This window comes from Neomonachus schauinslandi, chromosome 4 (genome assembly GCF_002201575.2).
Source record: "Neomonachus schauinslandi chromosome 4, ASM220157v2, whole genome shotgun sequence".
Taxonomy (NCBI): domain Eukaryota; kingdom Metazoa; phylum Chordata; class Mammalia; order Carnivora; family Phocidae; genus Neomonachus; species Neomonachus schauinslandi.
The window spans coordinates 152748227-152771336 of NC_058406.1; the positions used below are offsets into that span (position 1 = coordinate 152748227).

Here is a 23110-nt window from a genome sequence, read left to right on the forward strand (position 1 = left end):
TACAAACTTCACAGGAACGAAGAACTGTGCAGTGATCGTAGTACCTCTATTTGTGTAGCACGGTGCAGTTTGCAGAGCTCTGTTTTCTCCATTATGTTGTTTGCTTCTCACAATCCCACTGTGAGCTAAGTAGGGTGGGTATTGCTGTCCTTATTTAAGGCATGAAAAAGGTGAAACTCGAGACAGTTTTCTACCTCTGTAAATGGTGAGCAAGGACTCACTTCCAGTACCCACTGCTAGTCCATGTCACCACCCCGCCTCATGGTTAGTAAGGGTTTTTCCCCTTCACTTCCAGAAACATCGTTAGACCCTTTTAATCCACTTCGTTTGCATTTGGGTCAGTATTGTCTCTTTCTTCCCAAACGGTTTCACCAAACCACCGGCAGAGTTGAAATCAGGGGCCTGGTGACTGTCTAGCTCAGGATTCCACTCCACTAAATGTGGATTTCCCACCCTCACTCCCTGATAGATCTTACCAACAATGGCAGTGTCATTTTCTGACCTTACACCGGTGCATGGCACCATGCCAGCACAGAAAGGGCCCTCAACGCAGTCTTTGTCAGGAGTGCATGCTAGTTCTCTGTCGTAGAGTGAGCTGAGAGACCATCTCCCACTGGAAGGTCCCATAGGAGTGTCAGCAAAAAGGTACCTTTTTTAAAGCTGAGTGACCATAGAGGACCCATGGTGGCTGACTTTACATTCATTAGTTCATGTGTTGCCTTCACCAGTCCTGTCACTTGTCCATGTTATGTTATTATGAGTTACAGCTGTTACTGAAATACAGTATGTCATCCTTACATTTTGGTTCTGTTTCAATGAACAAAGAGTAGAGGGCCAGGAGGCAAGTGCCAAAGCCTCTCCAGGGTCCTTTACTCTGGGGATCCCGGCCCAGGGAGCTGCTGAGGACTGTCATAGGTGTTGGGTATTTGAGTCACTGCCACATCCTCTGCAAGAAATTGCCTTGTCAGTTGCTACTTTACCCAAGTTTGGCTTGGTTAGGATTGATAAATGACTCCAACCCCTTTCTGTCTCTACTGAAAATTCTCCAGATACTCTCTTCACTCTCTATGAGAATTTTATAACCTGGAGCTTCTCTGTCATTTAAATATAGTACGATCCTGTGGCAACATGGGATTCACATATAGAGTCTGGGTGTTGCATATCCTTATTATGCAGCATATCAGCAATATGTCTTATTTACAAAGTAGCTTCTACTGCCATTTTTAAATTAAGAGACTTGGATTGGTCTATTATTTGCAAGCGATTTCAAATGTAGATTAAACTTGATAAAAGTTTTTAGTAATTGCTAACATATTAATTACATTTAATGTATTGCACATATTTATTTTATAATTACAACTCAGAGTTAAATGAAACCTGCTTCCCATAGGGTCACATGCATTCTAATATTAATAAAGAACAGCCAAATAAGAATGATTTGGCTCCTAGAATGACAATATGAAAAAATCAAGTGTGAAGGGGATTAACTTACAGTACTTACACAACCTTGTAAAGACCATTTTTACTTCTGGAGGCATAGGGGCTTTCTAAATGCAGTGTGGCAGCCATTTTAGTTTTAACCTTCCCTTCCTCATGCTAGGGAAGTACAGATTAACCATGTAATGGATGTATTTTTAGTGGAAAAGAAAATTGCCCTGATAATGAACCTCACATTTCTCTTGCTTTCAAGTAATAAACGACTGGTGGCCTTAGTGCCCATGCACAGTGACCCCCCGTTCAATACCCGAAGAGCCTACACCAGTGAGGATGAAGCCTGGAAGTCATATTTGGAGAATCCCCTGACGGCGGCCACCAAGGCGATGATGAGCATTAATGGTGATGAGGACAGTGCTGCTGCCCTGGGCCTGCTGTATGACTACTACAAGGTAGATCCCGCAGCCCCGCCTCCCTCCTCTGCCTGCCCCCAGAGACTCCCGTCCTCCTCCTCCTCCTCCTCCATGGGAAGAGGGGAGAGAACAGAGTATTTCCACGCTTGCTTTGGAATTCAGCCTGCTTCTGTTCTCGTTGCCTCCCTGCTCTCCCATCAATGGAGCACAACTTCACCACCCACCCAGAGGAAATTTTCATTTGGGGATCATTATTTCTGTGTCCTCTGTTCACATGCGTACATATTGTCTCCATGTAATTCCTACTTCGTACTGTATTGCAAATACTTCCTTGCTGCCATTTTCACTTGATGATTTTTGGTGAATAAAAATATCACAGGGGCACCTGGCTGGCTCAGTCAGTAGAGCAAGTGACTCTTTGATTTCAGGGTTGAGAGTTTGAGCCCCATGTTGGGCGTAGAGATTACTTAAAAAAATTACATTGTGTGGCTATACCTTAATTTAGTCATCGCTCAGTTATTGGGCATTTAGGTTGCTTTTCAATTTCTCATTTTATAAGAACGTTCAGGATTTCTAGATTTCTATATTTTTTTAGTTTTATAAGGAACATTCCAATGAGTGTTTTGTGGTAGACTTTTGCAGCAACTCCAAAACCTAATTTTGTTATAACCCTGTTTCCATTTGTTTTGATGGGTACTAAATATTTATTTTGAAAAACCTTTAAAACAAAATGAATGTTATTCACTTATATTACAAAAATACCTGCCATGGAATACCCTCAAAATAGGAGTATTTCGGGAAACCTAACGGGAAACAGTGGTGTGTCTCTTAGAAACGTATGACCTGCTCCCTTAGCACTGGTGAAGTGTAAAAAATCAACATGTATTTACTGAATGAGGAGATTTATTGCCAGCTTTGATTGTAAACACTGCTGGCTTATGCTGGGAATTGGCACAAAGGTGAGAATGGCTGTGTTTATTTTGCTGGTTGGGCCCAGTGAACATTTTATTTTAGAATAAGCACTGAGTCCTCACCTTCCCCCTCTCTCCATCATGAGATCACCCAAGAGGAACAATTCTTTTAATATAAGCTTTAGTCTCTTCTTCCTGTTTTCCTCTCTCTTTCCTGCTTTCTCTATCCTTCCAGCGGTCTCCACGTTTGCAAGTCGTATTGTTTCCTGTCTTGCTCCTAAACCAGAGTTTTCATACTTTCCAGAGATCTCCTACCATTAATGTGACCCTGATGTAAACCATTTGGGTCATGACAACTTCCCTTTGTGGCTTTTATAACTATATTAAACTAATATGTTAGGTGATAGTTTTGTGAGACATTGAAGAAACATATCAAGATATATTTTGAAGACATGTATTTTTCTAATTTTTTAAAAATAGATTTTATTCCATCACTGTGAAATGGACATCATTTCAGGTATCTGTATTAGATGGCAATTCTTCTGTATTAATGAAAAGAGAAGTATATCTCAAAGCAAAATACTTGGTAACATATGAAAGCCATGTATTTTATTTCCCATAGGTTCAGAGGATAATTATTAGTAAATATGGTACCTAGTTACCGTTCCTCTTGCATATTTTTGATATTTAAAGGGAAGATGAAATATTGCTATCTGTAAATATGTTGAGATGCAGAATAGGGAATTTATATACAACTAAATTTGTTGCCAAGTCTATAACTCTTTCTGTTGAATTAATATTTTTCAGGGTTAATTTATTAATTTAAGATATAAAATATTTAAATAAAATGTTTCCTGAGACTGTGTGAACAAGTAGAGTTACATGGCTCCTTTTATTCCACACAAACTTTATTATATTTTTGCTTGAAACATTTTAAACATTAAAGAATTAGTCTTGTTTCCCAAAACTGTGTGCAAATGGTCATTTTCAGGCCTTAGATCTCTGACATTCATGCCTTACTTATGATGGTATTAAAGTTTCAACAAAGTTAAATCTACTTTGAGAATAGACCTTTCTGTATGAAGTAAAATATTAATGAAAAAAGAGATTCTATTTTTTGAGTCTGCGTTGGGAAGTTAAATTATTGTAACAATTACTGCCATATTATCACTTAAATTCTATAGATTTTTTATACCTCTTTGGAAGTGCTAAATATACCATTTTTCCTCGCTCCTAGGGTTGGACTACATCGCCCCTCAGGGGACGGTAGTAGGCTCTGTTAGAGAGAGGAGAGTGTGACTCACAGCAGGCACTCAAGAAATGGCCATCTCTGTCCTGGGAAACTGCAAAGGCTTATCTTGGTATCATACTTCATACCTTTCAAAGTCGTTTCATGTACATTTTTAAATTGTCACCACAGGAACACTGCAATGAAACCCATCAGGTTTTATATTTTATAATTCAGGCCACTAAGTGGGATTTCCTCAAGGTCACAAGACAATCCTGTACATTTCCTAATTCCATTCCATTATTCTGTCTGTTATTAGTCTGCAGGGCTGCCATAACAGAATACCACAGACCGGGGGGCTTAAACAGCAGAAATTTATTTTCTCACAGTTCTGGAGGCTGGAAGTCCAAGATCCAGGTACTGGCAGGGTTGTTTTCCAGTGAGGCCTCTCTTCCTTCCTGCCTTACAGGTGGCTGTCTTCTAGCTGTGTCCTCAAATGTGTGGGTGTATACTTCTCTCTGTGTGTATACCCCACTGTTATGATCTCATTTAATCTTAATTACCTCCTGAAAGGCCCTATCTCCAAGTACAGTCACACTGGGGGTTAGGGCTTCAACACATGAACTTTGCTGGGACACAATTCAGTTCATAACCTGTCCACCATTAGAAATTGCCCTTTTTGAACCCTCATTTAAAGATGGGTTCAAATTTTTAAAAATCCAAAGCACATTAAATGGGATCTATTAAAAATAACCAAATTGCTAGAATTCTCAAAATTTAGGGACTCAAATATAAGCCCGGTTTTCTATCCAATTCAAGCTACTTATCAATAGCAGCTCCAAAGTCAAGTATGAACTTTTGATGAATTTCAGGCATGACAGAAAACCAGAACGAATTCCATTAGTTAGTGAATTTTAGAAGTGGTTTGACTCACTTTATCTTACTTCCTTTTCCCCTGAGGGAGCTGGTGGTTCATTATTATTTGATTCTAGTTCTATGAAAATATGCTTCTTTGGCTAATTGGTTCCCATCTGTTCTGTTGACCATGTAGTGCTGGAAACCAGTTTGTTGATTTGCTTGTTTGTCCATTTATATAGCCATCTATTTATCTGTCTGTCTATCTGTATATCCATTTGTCCATCCATCCATCCAACAAATACTCACTAATCAGCTGTGACTGTCCAGCAATGGTGATAGATATGGAGGTGGAATGGATATCCAAAGGCAGAGAGGACACTTTGATGGCTCTGCTGAGAGAAGGAGCATTGCGTGTTTGAGATACAGTGTGACTATATGCATGGCAGTGATGGGGTCTGCCAAAGTTGAGGTAGGAGGTTTTTGGTGCCATGTTTTCAAGAAATGGAAAGCATTGAAGAATTTCAAGTATGAGCATAATGAGATTAGACTTGCATTTTTAAGTTCAGTCTGAATCTTCTTAATGGATTCAGAATGGATTTGCTGGGACTAAGTGAAGGAGAAGAGAGACCAGTTGGGATGCAGTGCAGTAGCCCAGGCAAGAGATGTCAGAGGCTGAACCAGGAGGCAAACATACAGAGGGGAAATGGATAGATTTGAGTCATATGGGATTTAGCATAAATGTCTTCAAGATTCATATTAGAGCATGTATCAGAATTTCATTTTTAAGGCTGAATAATATTCTGTTGTATATATATACCACATTTGATTTATTCATTATCTGTAGATAGACATTTGGGTTGTTTCTAGCTTTTGGCTATTGTGAATAATGATGCTGTGAACGTTTATGTTTATCTGTCATCTTCAGTTGATAGTAGGAGCTATGTTTCATTCAGCTCATTTCCATCTAGCACTTAGCAATGCCTGGCACATTGTAGAACAAAAGACTTAAAATTGATTTATTTTGTTCTTATTTAACAAATACTTATAAAGTACCAGATACTCCAAGTGCTTTGAAAAAAATTAACTCACTTAATTTTAATAAAAGCACTGAGTCATAGGACTGCCCTTAAGCATGGTTTAGAGAGTTTAGTTAGTGTTAGAGCTGAGTTTCAAACCCAGACAATCAGGTCTAGGTCTTGACTGGTAGCTACCCTGCTATGCTACCTTCCTCATCCAGCTGACTGGGTTTGCATATGTATCCAGGTGAGTGGAAACTATAAGAATTTCTAGAAGAATCTAGAAGAGGGATGCTTCTCATAAAGGCTCTTTTATATCAACATAATGAAGGCTGCATTTGGGTGCAAAGGAGTTTGGCTAGCATGAAGGTGTGGAGATGTAGCAAAAAAACCACAAAAATAAAAACAAACAAAACATCTAGCCAACCAGCCAACCACACAAACAAATCTAAACCTACTATTCATGTGTTTGAAACTATAGCAGAGATAAGCGAATGATCCGTGCTGCAGTAGGACGGTTGGATGGTGGTCAGAAATGCAGCTGGTAGGGGTGTCTCTTTTCTCTAGTAGCACTTTTTCACTCATCTTTCAGGTAATGTGTTGGCATTGTGGTTGCAAAGACAATAATAAAAGTGCATTAGAAGAAAAATTGTGGAAGCAAGGCTAGAAGCTACGGAGGGGTGGTGGTTAAAGGATGGTCCAGGTATTAGATGCTCCTGTCCAGCTGCACAGTGCAGCCCCATGCCCAGTTTGCTCCCCTCTCTGTCAGCACCTGGAGTCCCTCATCAGAGTGGAGGGTCTGTCCCTGTTCTTTGAGAGGATGCTTCTTGTAAATCCAAGATGATTTCTCTCTGTTCCGGGGTCCAGTTTCACCCTCCACTCATGGTGCTCCTTTCCAACCTCATTCACTCGCATGGTGGGGCGGGCTTGGGGGTGGTCAGGTCCAGGCAGAGTTGCCTGTCAGCAGGTGCACAGCAGAACCATAATCACTATGGCCTTCTGTTTATCATCACCCCTTTGTGTCTGATCCACTGTCATTGCCAGTCATGCTATTCACCTTTAACCATCACCTGCCTATCGCAAATCTGCCACCTTTTCCCAGAGAACATTCCGTTTCAGTTGCTTTGCTTATGCTGGTCTCTAGCTCTGCACTTAGTCACAGTTGCATCTGTGTAAGTTTGACTGATGGTTGGTGATATTTCTAGGTTCCTCGAGACAAGAGGCTGCTATCTGTAAGCAAAGCAAGTGACAGCCAAGAAGAGCAGGATAAAAGGTATGGTGTTATGTAAAGGAATATGCCTGGCTCCCCAAATAACTCTTTCTATGTTTTTGAAAACAACAGTATTAAACTACGGTTTTTGTTCTTGAGAGGAGATGGGATCAAGAAGTTTAGCTTCTTCTGTCTGTCTTTTAGAGTCTGGACCAAAACTGGATCTCTCCGTAGGGAGAGCAAATTGCATATTTTGGTTGTGCACCCAAAGGGTCATCAGCAGGCTCTTGATACACCCTCTTTCAAGAAGGCTGAAAAATCCTTGGTTAGAGGTGAAATGCTGGCAAGATAGCCTATTTAGGGGTGAACTTTTCTGATCAGTCCCATGGCTGGATAATTGTAATCAAGCCCTTGAGGGAGTGAGCCATGGAGAGATTGCTTTTGATGAGGGGCAGAGGAAGGAGGCTGGACTGTTTCTCACCCCAGAGGCAGCTGGAGGAGAGCCCTGAATAACAGCAGACACCATGAGCGTGCAGGGGCAAGAAAGATGTTAGGAGATCTTTATGTGACACCCTTTTCCTGCAATCCTGAATCGAGAACCAATTGAAAAACAAGACACAGATTAAAATTAAAAAGGAAAAAAAAAATCAGTTTTATTTCTGATTAAGCCAACAGAGAACGAGATTTTTGAATCCACAGTTTGCAACATGTCCATCCTGGTTTAGATATGTCTACTCACCCAATCTCAGGCAGGACTCCAGTCCTCCCTGAAGGGACAGGCCACTGTGGTATGGCAGCGGTGACTAGAGTCCTCTCTCTTTGGCCAGGATGATCCAGACCTAAGGAGGGCACCAGAAGGGACTGAACCACCTTACTTAGCTACTTCTCCCAAACCCATCAATCAAATCTGTCTCTTTCCTGCAGAGGAATGGAGAGAAGCCACAGTGTTTTCCTATTGGTGGTTCTTTCATATGGAAATATGAAGCCAGGAGAAATGAAATACCCTGCTAGCACATACATCAGACTCTTAACCTGGCCTTGAGAGGAACTACTTACGACATTATGATCTTATTATATGACTAGCAGCGAGCCACCCCACCAGCCAGCAGCCCTCGGCTGTGCATCACCTCCAGAGTATACCCTCAGCGAAGATTAAGCCTGTCTGCATCTGATTTGCAGTTTCAAAGGGATCTTGTGATGCTCCACACTGTCTTGGGGCCCTGGGGCCCTAGTTGGTAGCAGTGATGACAGGGAGAAAGAGCCTGGCACTCTTCGGGTCCTGTGACTTCACCTCCATTTTAGCCAGCATTTATTAAGCTAAGCATGTGCTGTCTGCTAAGTCGTATACTAGTAATCATAGAAGGGTCAGGGGAAAACATGTTTAAGATATGTGCTCTGCTGTCTGCATCATAATGTACAAGAGAGACCATTTTTTTGTTAACACATCTTTTAGAACAACATGAAAGAGTGATAGCCCCTCATCATATTTCAATGGTTATTTTTGTGATTTCAGTGGAACACCTTCAAAAACACTGGCAGTGAGATATAGACAAAACCACCTTGTATAGACTAATTTTGACTTAGTAGACTTCTGGTTGAATGTAATTTGGAAGGATATCATTTGATCTGCAGTATATTCATGAATTAAGGTGCCATGTGCTAGCATGCTATCATTACAACTGTCTGTTTATAGAAGTTGGTACTTGGAAAAATAACTGAAAATCTCAATGGCGTGATTGAGATTTTTTTTAAAAAGTATTCAGTTCAATTTTAAATTCTATTGCAGGTGAGTCAGTAGCTCTCAGTAATTCTTACTGTGTTCTGATCATCCATTTTTTGGATGTCTTTCTGAAGTTCTCTAGCTTCTAAAACTACTGCAGGCGGGTACATATTATAGAATGATGTTGCATCTAATATTCCCTCATCATAAGATAATGATGAGTGGACTAGGTTTATACAACTCTGTAGTTCACTTATGTTTGTTTATAAAGTGCCCCAAATATTTTTACTTGTGTTTCTTGTTTAGAATTCATGTGTTTTGCATGAGTGAAAGAATTAATAAATTTGGCCTGGGGGCGCCTGGGTGGCTCAGTTGTTAGGCGTCTGCCTTCGGCTCAGGTCATGATCCCAGGGTCTTGGGATCGAGCCCCGCATCAGGCTCCCTGCTCCGCGGGAAGCCTGCTTCTCCCTCTCCCACTCCCCCTGCTTGTGTTCCCTCTCTCGCTGGGTGTCTCTCTGTCAAATAAATAAATAAAATCTTTAAAAATAAATAAATAAATTTGGCCTGAAATGGACTCTAACTGTAGAGGAGTTGGTTAACTTTGAGTATTTTGGCAAAGGCAGTAAGTCTTTGTGTCACGTCCAGAGGAGTGGAAACTGGACACTTGCTTTGGTAGCTAATCAATGTAGACCAGCCCCTCTTACATCCAACCTACAAGACATTATCCACAAGTATGAATAGTTAATCCTCCACAAAAGAGTCTGGGGTAAAATTAGTTTGGGAAATTCTGGGTTATAATTAAACAGGTGAAGGAATGCCTGGGGGCCTTTACTGTGTTCATGATGTTTATGGCTCACACAGGCTAGTTTTGTTATGGCAATTTTTAAAAAAAATACTGATTTTATCACGGACTCCTTTCTTTGAGGAACATCTATTAACATTCCATGCAATGCTCTAAACAATGGAGTTTAGGAAATGCTGACATAAATGGGTGGTCTGGGTTTGGCATCATCTAGCTAACTGGACTCAGATTAAACGTAACTTCTAAATTTTCACTGTATCTTATATACAGAGTCACTGTATTGCTATGACCATGAAAGCAGGTTATTACTTAAAGCAGAATATTTGTAGACTTGCAGTTTTATTCTTTAAAGGATTACTTTCTAGAATGATTTCTACAAATTTGTGACAGACTCCAAGAAGTTTAGGTATTTTTCTGTTGGCTTTATTCATGTGAAACCATTCTTTCCTCAAGCTTCATTCACTTTGAGGTTTTGTCTGAGAAATCAAAGCTAAACTTACATAGTCCTGCTTGAGAGTTAGGCATGCTTAGAGGAGCTAGGAGAGCTTTATTCTGGGAAGGACCAATTTTATTCGAATATTTCTCTTGCTATGAGAGATGCCAGTTAGCCCCAGAAAGATCATGCTAGTTTAAGAGGGAAAAAACAGAATGAAACCCAAAACAACAGACACTGGGGACAGGGCTCCATGCAAAATATGTATTTCTTTTTGTCCATATCATTCAGAATAATCCATATATAAGTGAGAGGTGACCCCAAATTTAACTGACCACAGGGGCGTTGCTAGTAAAATCATGGTGCTATTAACCATACTCTTCCATTGACTAATTTCTCTTTGCTTCTGCTCTCTCCCAGAATTCTGTAGTAGAAATAGAAAGCATTTTATCCCAGCCTGGCGAGAATTAATTTTCCAAACCCTCTCCTTTCTCTTTGTACCAGCCAGGAGGTCTGGGATCTGAGAGATCTTGTTTTACATAAGTCCAGATACACCACTCCCTCACGCCCCAAAAGTAATTCAGTGCTAAAGATATCAGTGAGCTCATGTTGTTTCTCAATTCAGTGAAAACATTTTAATGATAAATTCTCATTGCCTTTTTTTTCTTGCAAGGAGTTTCGCCCACAGAACAGTGTAAAATATTCTTCCCACTGCCCCCCTTCAAATTATTGTCTTGCCCTATGTGTCTCGCCCCCATCTTTTTCAAAAAGCTCTTTTGTAACTTTTTCCTTTGAAAGTTTTCAAACACATCCAGGAGTAAAGAGGACAGTATAATGAACCCCCAAATACCTGTCCAATTCTCCTGGTTCAGCAATGGTAACTTTTTGTTACACCTGCTTAATCTCTACCTTTTCTCTCTTTCCCTTCTTTTATTTTTTTATTGCAGTGATCTTTAAAATAAGTTCCTGACATCATGTCATTTCATCTCTAACTACTTCTCATTTGTATCTCTAAGTAAAAAGGATGTTTTATTATATAATCTCAAAATCATTATCACACCTACCTAAATGAACAATACTTCCTTAATATCACCTCTCAGTCCATATTCAATTGCCTCAAAAATCCTATTGTCTCATAAATGCCTCTTTGGTTTTTCAGATCAGGATCCACACAAGATCTACTCATTTGATTGTTATGTCTTTCAAATCTTTTAATCTAGAACAAGCTTCCCACCCTCCTTTCTTTTTTTCATGCCTCTAACTTACTGAAGAAACCAGGTCAGTAAGATGTGCTACATTCTGTTTGTATGCTTATTTCCTTTTGATGTTGTTTGAGTCATTCTTCCAGCCTTCTGTATTTCCTGAGAGCTGGGAGTTAGATATGAAGCCTTGCTAAATTTAGGGTCAACTTTTTTTTTTTTCCTAATTGTACTTTATAGGCGGGCTGATTGCATGGTACTGGGAAACACATGTCCTACTTCTAGTGATGCAGAGATCCACTGCATTCCCTTGTAAATTTCACCATCAACTTTTCCCCTAATGGCATTAACATCCACTGATATTGCTTGCATCAGTTATTTTATTAGGATTTGAAAAATAATGATTTTTCTAATTCTGTTATGTTGTGTCGGGGGGTGGGTTTCAACATGCAGAAACTGTCTTGGCACCAGTGAAGCCCAGAGTAATTTGAGTGGAGGAGAAAACCGAGTGCAGGTCCTAAAGACTGTTCCAGTGAACCTTTCCCTAAATCAAGACCACCTGGAGAATTCGAAACGGGAACAGTACAGCACAAACATCTCTGAGAGCCCAGCCATCATCCCCGTATCAGGAATCACAGTGGTGAAAGCTGAAGATTTTACACCCGTTTTCATGGCCCCACCCGTGCACTATCCCCGGGGAGACGGTGAGGAGCAACGTGTGGTTATCTTTGAACAGACTCAGTATGGCGTGCCCTCCATGGCCAGCCACAGCACCTACCTCAAGGATGACCAGCGCAGCACCCCAGACAGCACTTACAGCGAGAGCTTCAAGGATGGAACCACAGAGGTGAGTCCCTGGCCCTGTCATCTGCAGTCAGGACCTAAACCCAGAAACCCCAGCTAATTTTGTTTCTGTTTGCTTTTTAAGGCGGACAAATTAATTGATCTGTGAGCTTGGGGTTTAAAAAATGTGTCTGTATCGGGGCGCCTGGGTGGCTCAGTTGGTTAAGCGACTGCCTTCGGCTCAGGTCATGATCCTGGAGTCCCGGGATCGAGTCCCGCATCGGGCTCCCTGCTCGGCAGGGAGCCTGCTTCTCCCTCTGACCCTCCCCCCTCTCATGTGCTCTCTGTCTCTCTCATTCTCTCTGTCTCAAATAAATAAATAAAATCTTTAAAAAAAAAAATGTGTCTGTATCTTTATAAAAAGGTTTTAATAAATCTTTGGTCTATGTGTATTGAGGAATATTTCTATTTTTCTTGACTCCTGGGCGCCTGGATGACTTAGTTCAATGTCCAACTTGTGATTTCAGCTCAGGTCATGATCTCAGGGTTGTTAGATTGAACCCTGTGTCGGGCTCCACGCTGGATGTGGAACCTGCGAAAGATTCTCTCCTCCCTCTGCCCCTTCTCCCCACCCTGCTTGCATGCTCTCTCTCTCTCAAAAAATAAAATAAAATAAAATAAATAAAATTAAATTTTTTCTTGATCCTTAAATGACATTTCTTTGTTTTAGTTTTAGTCTTAAAATTAAATATTTATGAGGAATGAAGAGATGTTTGTGTGGAAACTTCCTACTTTGTGAAGTTTTCACTTTGACCTCTTCTAGTTTATTACCTTTCAAGTGGTAGCTAAAGATGTTGACTGTGCATTTTTTGAAACAATGTAACTCTTTAAGACCTAGTCTGAATACTCAAGCAAGAATTTGTATTATCAATAATCAACTGTTGTATGTATGTACATTTTATACTTTACAGATAGAGATCATGTATTCTTTTCATGTGCCTGTAGAACTTACACAAACAAGGTTCTCGGATTGCTTGTTTTATTTTTTAATTTTTAAGTTTTTTAAAAGATTTATTTATTTACTTTAAAGAGGGAGGAGAGGGACATACGGGGAGAGAGAGAATCTCAAGCAGATTCCACGCCCGCTCAATCACATGACCCTGAGATCATGACCTCAGCTGAAACCCAGACGCTTAACCAACTGAGCCACCCAGGCGCCCCCCTTGCTTGTTTGTTTTAAGTTCACAAGTTTTAAGTGAAGTTTGAATATTTCGGTAATTGTATACAACATCAGAATCAATAGAAATTTCCCTCACCCTAAAAGTTTTCTTGAGCCCCCTAGCTTTGAAACCTCCTCTTTCTGCTCTGGGCAAGCACCAATCTGCCTTCTGTCTATAGTTTCACTTTTTTGAGATTCTGTTTTGTTGCTTGTATTAAAAGATTGTTTTGTTGACTTGCTAAATAGTATTTCATGGTAAGCATATATCACAGTTTGTTGATCTGTTCACCAGTTAATGGACAGATTTGGCTGTTGGGGTCTTTTGAATAATGCTGCTGTGAACGTTCACGTGGATGCTTTCACGTGGACATGTGCTTTCGTTTCCTGGGTAAATACCTACGATTGGAATTGTAGGGTCATATGGTAAATGTGTGTGTAACTTTGTAAGATACTGCCGTACAGTGTTTCAAGTGGCCATGCCATTTTCCTTCCCACCAGCAGTGTGTGAGGGTTTCAGTTTTCCTCATCCTTGCCCAAACTTGGGGCTGTCAATCTCTTTAACAGGAGCTGTTTTAGTAGATATGTGATGGTGTCTCGTGGTTTGAATTTGCTTTTCTCCGATGTGTAGTGATGTTGAACATCATTTCATGTGTCATAATTGGCCATTCTTATAACTTCTTTTGTGAAATGTCTGTTGAAATATTTTGCCCAATTTTTAAATTGGGTTATCTGTCTCCTTTAGTTAAGTTGTTAAGAGTTCTTTAAATAATGCGAGGTCAGTTACATGTTTCACAGCCTTTTGTTTTTTTAACTATGTCTTTCAAAGAGCATCCGTATTTAATCTTGATGAAGTACACTTAATCAAGTTTTTCTTTTATAGTTGATGCTTTTGATGTACTGTTTAAGAAATCTTGGTCCAGCCCAATGTCACAAAGATTTTTCTCTAGCTTTTTTTCCCTAGGCTTTTAATAGTTTTACCTCTTACATATAGGTTTATGATCTGTCTTGAGCTAACTTTTGTAATGGCATAAGGGAAGGGTTGAGGTCCATTTTTTTTTTTTTTTTTTTTTTTTCATATCTATATCCAGTTGTTCCAGCACCACTTGTTAGAAAGACAGTCTTGTCTCCATTTAGTTGTCTTGGGATCTTTGTAGAACTGGTGTAATCGTGGATTAGTTCTTCAATTTTTGACCCAGAATATTTAATGCATTTTTTTTTAATTGGTTCAGGTCAGCCTCTTTGACATTTAGGAGCAGTGCTTCTATGTTTGAGATGATGGTCATGGGCTTCCCATTTTTCAGTCCACCCAGGACAATAAAAGACAATAGCAAAAGGCAAAACTCGTGGTTTCTAATTTCCTAAAGAGGAGTTAGTGTGGTGGCAGCGTGCCAAATACTTACACCCTGTTGCCCACTTATTTGCCGTTGGGACAAAATGCAGCTACCTGAGATTGAGATTGCATCCCAGATAACAATATTTAAAAATAATAAACATTTGGGGACCTTACTTACTATAGGCTGGGCATGATTCCGAGTGAAATATACTCGTTTCATCCTCGCAGAAACCCTACGAGGTATGTACTATTTCTGTCATCTCTATTTTCCAAATGAGGAAACTGAGGCACAGAGAGCCTGCTGATGCCCATGGTCACACTGCAGTAAGTGGCAGAGATGGGACTCATCACAAGCTCTCCAGCCTGGGACCAATATCCTTCCCCGTTACCTCTACTCTCTCATAGAAGACTGTGCGGGGTCTTCTAATCCTCAGTAGTTCCGTTCCTAAACACAGTGAGTGACTCACCCAAACTTTTTTTTTTTTAAACTGAGTGTCCTTTATCAATGTCATTAGATGTTTCTTATCTTTCAGATGGGGAGAAGAAGAGCAAAGGGACTGGCTGTCTGCAATGTTGGGGGAGAGTTAGATAGACAAGCTGCTCTGCCAGCTCCCTCTCTCCTGGTGCCAGCCATTCCTGAGCTCCTGCTCTAGTCTCTGAAACAGGGAAAAAGCAGAGTGAGGCAAGACGAATTCCCTGCCCTTAAGAGGCTGCCTTATTTTTTGGGTACTGGTAGCTTTCTAATCAAACTTTTCATGTCCTTGTAATAAAAATATTGTCTTAAACTTAGCTTCCTGGGCCATATTGTTTGAAATAGTTAATAGTTGGAGTGCTTCTGTAGGAAAAGCAAGTTACTCCACATGGGAATGTGAGACGCATGCTTTTTCACTAAAAGTTTGCCACTGATGTTTTTCTCACCAGGTGTGGAAATAGTCCATTAGTCACAGAAGAGCCCATGGATGTGGCCCAATGTCAACAGAACCATCATGCTGTTTGGGGGATGTGTTATCAGTTGTGTTTGTGTTGTAGATAAGGAGGCTTGTGAAAGGAAACTATTGTATTTTGGGTTTTATTTGGAAGTAGATGAGAAAGTAACTTACCAGAAACTCAATGTGAAGACTGTTCTCACTAAATTTGGTTTAGCTGCCCTCCTAGCCTTGGAAATCACTGTTTACATTGCATATTGTATTTAAATCTGACATAAATTAAATGGAATGATCTTTAGTCATGGCATTGCTAACCCGTATTAAGATTAGGTGAGCTCAGAGTAATTTCACCAAGTAAATTTCACTAGGAAAATTTGTCTAAAATCTAGTACTTCTTTTAGGCAAACTATTAAAATGGCTAGGATTCTTGTTGAATTAGCAAATTTCGTTTTTTTATTTGAGAGAGAGCATCAATGCAGGGAGGGGCAGAGAGAGAAGGAAAGAGAGAGGGAGAGGGAGAGAAGCAGACTCCCTGCTGAGGGTAGAGACGCAGGGCCCAGTCCCACGACCTGAGACCATGACCTGAGCCAAAATCAAGAGTTGGACACCCAAATGACTGAGCCACCCAGGCGTCCCAGCACATTTCATTTCTTATCAGAGACTGATTCTTCTGTATGTATGTATAGGTGGGTATCAGAGAAGGGAGCAGTTTGGCTAAACTCAGGCTGGGATTTTTTTAAGACAGTGGTAGCATTAAAAAGTTCTTTAATGGATTGATTTTAGCTAATCTGATTTACATTTTATTGTCCATCCCCTTTGTAATAACATTTGGTAAATATTTACTTCTACTGGTGTTAGGAGGACAGAAGGAAGGATGCTTTGACTTTTGTCCTGTGGAAACTTACTGTCTATATTTGTAAAGAGAAATAATGATAGTTCCCATTTATTTTGTAGTGTGTGCCAGCCACCGTGGCTTACATATTTTATTTCTAATCCTTACTACAATTCCAAAAAGGTGTTATGGTTTCCATTTTACTGATGAAAAGACAGAGGTTCAGAGAGGTTAAGAAACTTGCCAAAGGTCATACAGCTAATAAGCAAAAGAGTATAACTGATACATACAAATCAGGGAGGTATTAACACCTAGGATGTTTTTAGGAAACATGTAAAACTTAAGACATGGAAGGAAGAGTTTTTATAGAAAAATTATATAGTTGTAATAAGAATCAAAATGGAAGGAAGAGTTTTCTTATTCTGTACTATAATTTTGTTCAGTTAACATTAGTCTACCTAGCTGTATGAATAAAGGAGCACCAAAATCTCAGTGATTTAATACACTAAAAGTTTATTTCTTTTTAATAATAATCTTGATACATGTCTGTAGACCTCTTTTCTTATTAATGACTCAGGAATCCAGATTCCCTCCATTTTGTGACATTACCATCTCTATATGTGGCTTCTGGGTCACCCCTGCTGGGGAAGTGCGATCCTAAGACTTCAGACTGACTTGTAAATACTTTGACCTGGAAGTGACCTGTATCACTCTTGCTCATATTTCATTGGCTAGAACTAGTCAGATGGTCTTAACTAACTGCAAGAGGGCTGAGAAGTTTAGTCCTGTTGTGTACTCAGGAATAAGAAGAACTGTATATGGGCAAACACCAGATATTTCTACCATGTATTTCATAATTCAACCCCTGTTATATTATTTGTCAAATTAACATAGTTTGCAGAGAATCCTGAAATGAAAGCAAAGAATGAGTATTTGTCATACTCAATAGACATATGATTGATTTTATATTCATCTGTAGACTGATACTGGAAGTAGTCCTGAATTTTAAGCCCTGTCCAGCATGATTTTTAACTGGGAGTTCATTTCCTCCCACATATTTAAATAATAAAACCTTAATAAGAAAGATATGGTGTATTACACACACACACACACACACACAAATGGAATAATAAGCAATCATAAAAAAGGATGCAGTCTTGTCATTTGTAACAACATGGATGGACCTAGGGGGTATTATACTAGATGAAATAAATCAGTCAGAGAAAGACAAATACCATATGGTTTCCCTCATATGTGGAATCTAAAAAACAAAGCAAATGAATAAACAAAAAGCAGCATCAGACCTATAATTACAGAGAACAAACTATTGGTTGCCAGAAGGAAGAAAGGTTGGGGATAGGCAAAATGGTTGAAGAGGAGTGGGAGATAGAGGCTTCCAGTTAGGGAATGAATAAGTCATGGGGATAAAAGGCACAGCGTAAGGAATATAGTCAGTGTTACTGTAAAAGTGTTGTATGGTGACAGATGATAGCTACACTTGTGGTGAGCAGGGCATAACATATATAGAAATTGACTCACTATGTTATACACCTAAAATTAATGTAACATTGTGTGTCAACTATCCTCAGATAAAAAAAAAATTAAAGAATAAAATCTTAAAAGTGTTGAATCAGGTACTAAATTGGAACATAGTGTCACTTGTGATTAATGCACTTGATTTTACTGTTTATTTTAAACATATAGTGCATACGGTACCATCAGACATCTATCATTTTATTATGGTACCATCAGACATCTATCATTTTATTACATCAGTTTGTTTTTGCATCAAGCAAAATTTTGGAAAATCCTTAGCATATACATTTTATGCTTTAGGAAGCTTGAGATTTCTCTATGTGTAGTGAAATTTGATGAGATTGGATGACCCGTTATTCAGTCATAATAGTCATTTTCCCACCTCATGAATAAAATGGCTATGGAAACCCCACATCTATTAAAGCTGGTACTTTGCAGCACCATTTGATACTTTGATCACTCTTTCCTCTTAAAAATGCTCTTGGCTTCATGTCCACAGTTTCAGTTATCATGTATATCCTGAAGACTTTCAAATTTTTTTCTCCAGCCCAGTTCTTTCCTCTTTGCTCCAAACCTTTATATCCAACTGCATATGACCCTCCACCTATCCAAATCTGATTTACAATCTTTCCTTGTGTTCTCCACCTTAGTGGGTAGCATCACCATCCTGGTTTCTTAAGAAACCAGGATATTTTCTTGATATTTTGCTCTCCCCTCATCATCCATTATCAATTCTATCAATATTACTTTCTAAATATCTCTCAAATCCATCCATTTGTCTCCATTCTGCTTTCACCATATTGGCCCGGTCTATCATTATCTCTGGCCTAAAACGCTGCCTGCTTTTGTACACTGTACCGGGGATAATGTTTTTGACATGCTTATCTGATTTTGTCACCTCCCCCCCACTTAAATCCTATTGCTTTTAGGATTAAGATCTAAATCTTTAACAGGTATACAATGCATTGCATATTCTGCTTCTCCTTTGCCTTTCCCACCTCATCTTGTACCTCTTTCCTCCTTGTGCTCCCTGCGGTGGGCTCCATCCAATTCTGTGAACCTGATATACTTCATCTTGCCTCAGGACCTTTGTGCATGCTGCTCCATGTTCTAGAACTGTGCTATATAATGCCATAGCCGCTGGCCACATGTGGCAATTAGAATTAAATAAAATCAAGAGTTTAGTTTCTCAGTCCCACTAATTACGATTTTAAGTGCTCATTGTGACTGGTGGCTACCATATTGGACAATGAAGATACAGAACATGTCCATCTTCACACAAAACTCTATTGGACAACACTGTTCTAGCATATTCTTCGTCACCTCCCATACCCTTTGTCCTTTGTGACTTTCTCAGGGAAGCCCTCCCCGTCCTCCCTTCAGTTCCTAGTAGAGTCCGTTTTCTTTGTATCTAAGTATCCCAGTCAGAGACTACCATGAACACTTCTGTAATCAGGATTACATTTATTTAGCCTGCTTCAGCAGGGGACCCTTAGGGACAACTCAGTAAGACAGAGTTCGGAGGAGCTCTTCATAGTGTTTGGGCTTATACTGGGTAGGTGTTAAGGAGGGATTCTGTGACAGCCAGCTTTGGACTGGATATGAGAAGACATTGAGGCAGCCTGGAAACTGGGTAGCCATTGTTCAGGAGATGAGATGAGCACAGCAGGACTGAGGATGTCTTTGTCAAGAAAGCAGCAGTCCCTCAGAAGGAAAACGCGTTACTCACTTTTGTGGCTGTGTTACTGTTTTCTGGGCTTCTGTTGGAAACATTCCTGTTGGCCTTGTCTGTGTGCCACAGTGGGACTGATTTTTACATTCTCAGTTGTGCTGTGCTCTCCTCTCCTAGGGCTCTGTTGCTCTTCTCCAGAGTGCTTGCACACGGTTTGTAATTTTTTTAATGAATGACTTTTTAAGTAACATGTTTCCTCTCCTAGACCAGAAGCTTCATGAGAGCAGAGGCCTCTTCTCTTTTGGTTCACTTTGGTACCCATAGCACCTAGCATGCTGCCTGATACAAAGTAGAGGCTCACTCAGTCTTTACTGGAAGAGTGGATGAATGAATAAATGAATGATAAGACCTAAAAAAATTGGTGGCTGATCAAAGACGTGGAATCAGAAAATATCTGATTTTCTGACAGCTGAAGAATCATTTGTCTTTTTACAGTAGATTCTTAGCAGATGTCTCTTTCCTCACACCCAAGAAAAACACTAGAATTCTAAAATTCAAAATTTAAATAGAACATTCAACTATTGCCTGATATCTCAAGTTTTTAGAGTAGTCTTTAAAATATGTTATCATACCTTCTTTACTATCATTTTTCTCAGTCCAAATGAAGAAATGTATGGATGCATTATATCAAATTACAGTAAGGTAAAGTCATGTTGGCTTTTGGCATCCTACAAATTATATTAAAAGGTTTCCAAATAGTTGGTAACTGTAACTGGAAAGACCCAAACATTTTGACTGTGATTCTTAGTACTAAATCATGTAGGCCATATGACCCATCAATGTGATCAGGTCTCATAAAGAATTGTGATGTTTTCCAGGTGGAATAACTTTCTTTTTTTTAATTACACAGGCAATATAAAAGAATTAAGGATGAAATTTTAAGCTTGAAAAAAGCAATATCCACATTGGTAACATGTCTACTATTTTTATTTTTTCATAGTTCTTGTCCACATGCACTCATGTTATTAGAGTAAGATTATTTTAGTCAGCATACAGTTGACAGTCTCTTTGAATCTAAACAGTTGTGGTGTATCGCACCTTCTCACATCACCTGGGGGATTAGAACCATTGAATTGGTAAGTCCACTATGTTGTAGTAGGCTAGCCTATCTTCAGGCTTCAGAGTTCTGTGGCATGGACGATAAAGTCACTGAGGGCTACGTTTACTAATACTGGTTCACCATGTGTTGCTCTGGTTACTGCATATTCCTTCAAAGAAGACCTTGGAAGTGCATCTCCTCGATCTCTTCCTTAAATGCCCTTTTCATCATGCTACCCTCCTACTCCAAAATGTCCTAATTCTTAACTATACTAAATGTAAATACCTTTTCATAGATTAGCCCTTTCCAATAGAACTTTCTGCAGCGATGGAAATTTTCCTTTATTCTCTCTAATATAGTAGCCACTAGCCACATATGGCAACTTGGTACTTAAACCGTAGCCGGTTGCCTAAGGAACTAAATGTTTAGCCTAGATTTTTAGGTCCTCTCTTCATAATCAAATCAGGCCTATGTCCTTGGTCCCATGTACGTACCACATTTGTACCTATCATTTTGTCTTGACTCGTGTTGGTCCTCTTTCCACTGGATGACTTTTTCTCAATTCTTTCATTTAATCCAGCTTCTTTGTAGCTTCCAAGGGTTAGAACAATCTCCACAATTTCTGTGAAATGTTCCTGTAATCTTGCTGACCTTCCTTCCCTGGCAACGGCCATTTTGTGCTTCTCCAGCTAGGACACCTGAATGAATGAATGAATGAATGAATGAATGATTCAAAATAGACTTTCACATCTAGTCATTTGCTGTATTTTACTTCCATTTGTTGCTGTTGTTGCTTATGTGACTGTACTCATCTCCTCAACTAGTTCTTATATCTTTGAGGCCAGGACAGTGTTTTATATATTTTCTGTATTTCTCTTGGCACCAGTCAGTTGGTGGAGCCCCAGAAAATTCCCATTGAATGCTTTGTTGATTGATTGATTGCAAAAGAAACACAAATCTGTATCTTAGATTCTTTGTCACGATTATTGAACTGGTCGACAAAATTTATGAAATGTTCTTGGGATGCACTTTGAAGCAAACCATTTTCTTGGATCCAGGAATTTATAAAACTGCATAAAAAGAAGGTCATATATATGTACATATGAACTGTGAATTCTAGAGATGGTGATTAGGGATTGTGAAGAAAGTTTGAAAAATAGCAGTGAGTAACCCTTTCCTGAGAAAGAAACCTTTGAACTGCTAGTCAAAGAATAGAAGTTTATCTCTGAGAAATGAGAGGCAGGAAAATTGTTTCTTTGAAAGAGGTACTACAAAAAGGTCACGTGGGAGGACCAGGTGTGTGTGGTCAGTCAAGTGCTTTTTCATTCTGTTATATTCACTTTAGGATCAAGAGTTGGGGATTTTGTGCATCTGCTTTCGAAAGAGTTTTAAAATGTAGCAAAGTGCATCCTACTTGCACTAAATCACAAATGGAGATCTCTGGATCCAAGCTTCATCGTGTGTAATACTAGGACTCAGAGTTTCCCCCCAAAACTTACTCTTATAATATTGTGATAATGACGATCTTAGAGAAGGGCACAGAATATGGTCAAGTGATTACTATATAATAGAATTTAATACACACATATAGAGCCCACTATGTCCCAGGTACTGTACTTAGTACTTCATATCTATTAACACATTTATGCCTCTAATCTCTAATCACTGTAAATGAACATTTTACAGATGGAGAAAATATGGCCCTTGCCTCAGTTTATATAGGTAGCAGGTAAAAGAGTCAGAACTTGATGCTAGATAGTCTTGCTCCAGAAACTATGTCCCTAGCCACTCTAAATACTGCCCTATACTATGTATGCTATGTAGTCTCTCTCTAATCAGTGTTCCATTAACTCAGAATTTGTGACTTTTGGAATGAGCATTGGAGATAATAGGAAATGGAAGAGATGTTTTATATGTTTGAAGAAACAGGTTCCAGTACCTGCAGACACTTCTGAAAGACCTGCAGACATGTGAATATGGACATGTGAATAATATGCAAAGCACAAATGCCTTTTCTGTTGAGTGTAATTCTCAGTGTGCAGGTGATATGCAAGTTCTGTGTACAAATGGTAACTATTTTCATTGTAGTTGAAAACACAATACTAAAAAATGTATTATCTTCCTTTCTGAAGTGAGGATAAAACAGTTTGGGCACATTTGTTGCCTTTTTTTAATGATGACTTACCTATTCGTTTTAATTTTGATGACTTTTAAATTTTGCAGAAATTCCGGAGTGCTTCAGTTGGGGCTGAGGAGTACATGTATGACCAGACATCAAGGTAAGCTACCAGGAGATGCCCCTAGAAACTAATGAACTGATAACACTTTAAATGTACCCCCAAGTTATACTTTTGAACCTTTAAAAGAAAATTCTTTTCTCTATACCGTGACTTCTGAATTACTGTTTCCAATCTTGCCCTGTATTCTGAGGCCTATGCCCTTTTTCTGTCCTTCTGTTGGTTAGATATCTCTTCTTAGGTGGTTCT

The 23110-nt window shown here is 39.4% G+C and overlaps 1 protein-coding gene across 3 annotated transcripts in view; it reads left to right on the top strand.

Moving 5' to 3' along the window:
- Positions 1-23110, top strand: part of GRHL2 (grainyhead like transcription factor 2) — a 150909-nt gene that overhangs the window by 39021 nt on the left and 88778 nt on the right. For all 3 annotated transcript variants that reach the window (XM_021688703.2, XM_021688704.2, XM_021688705.2), the window contains exons 2-5: positions 1691-1886; positions 7066-7133; positions 11678-12071; positions 22848-22903. In XM_021688703.2, the coding sequence (XP_021544378.1) occupies positions 1691-1886; positions 7066-7133; positions 11678-12071; positions 22848-22903 (714 nt within the window). The remainder of the gene's footprint in view (positions 1-1690; positions 1887-7065; positions 7134-11677; positions 12072-22847; positions 22904-23110) is intronic.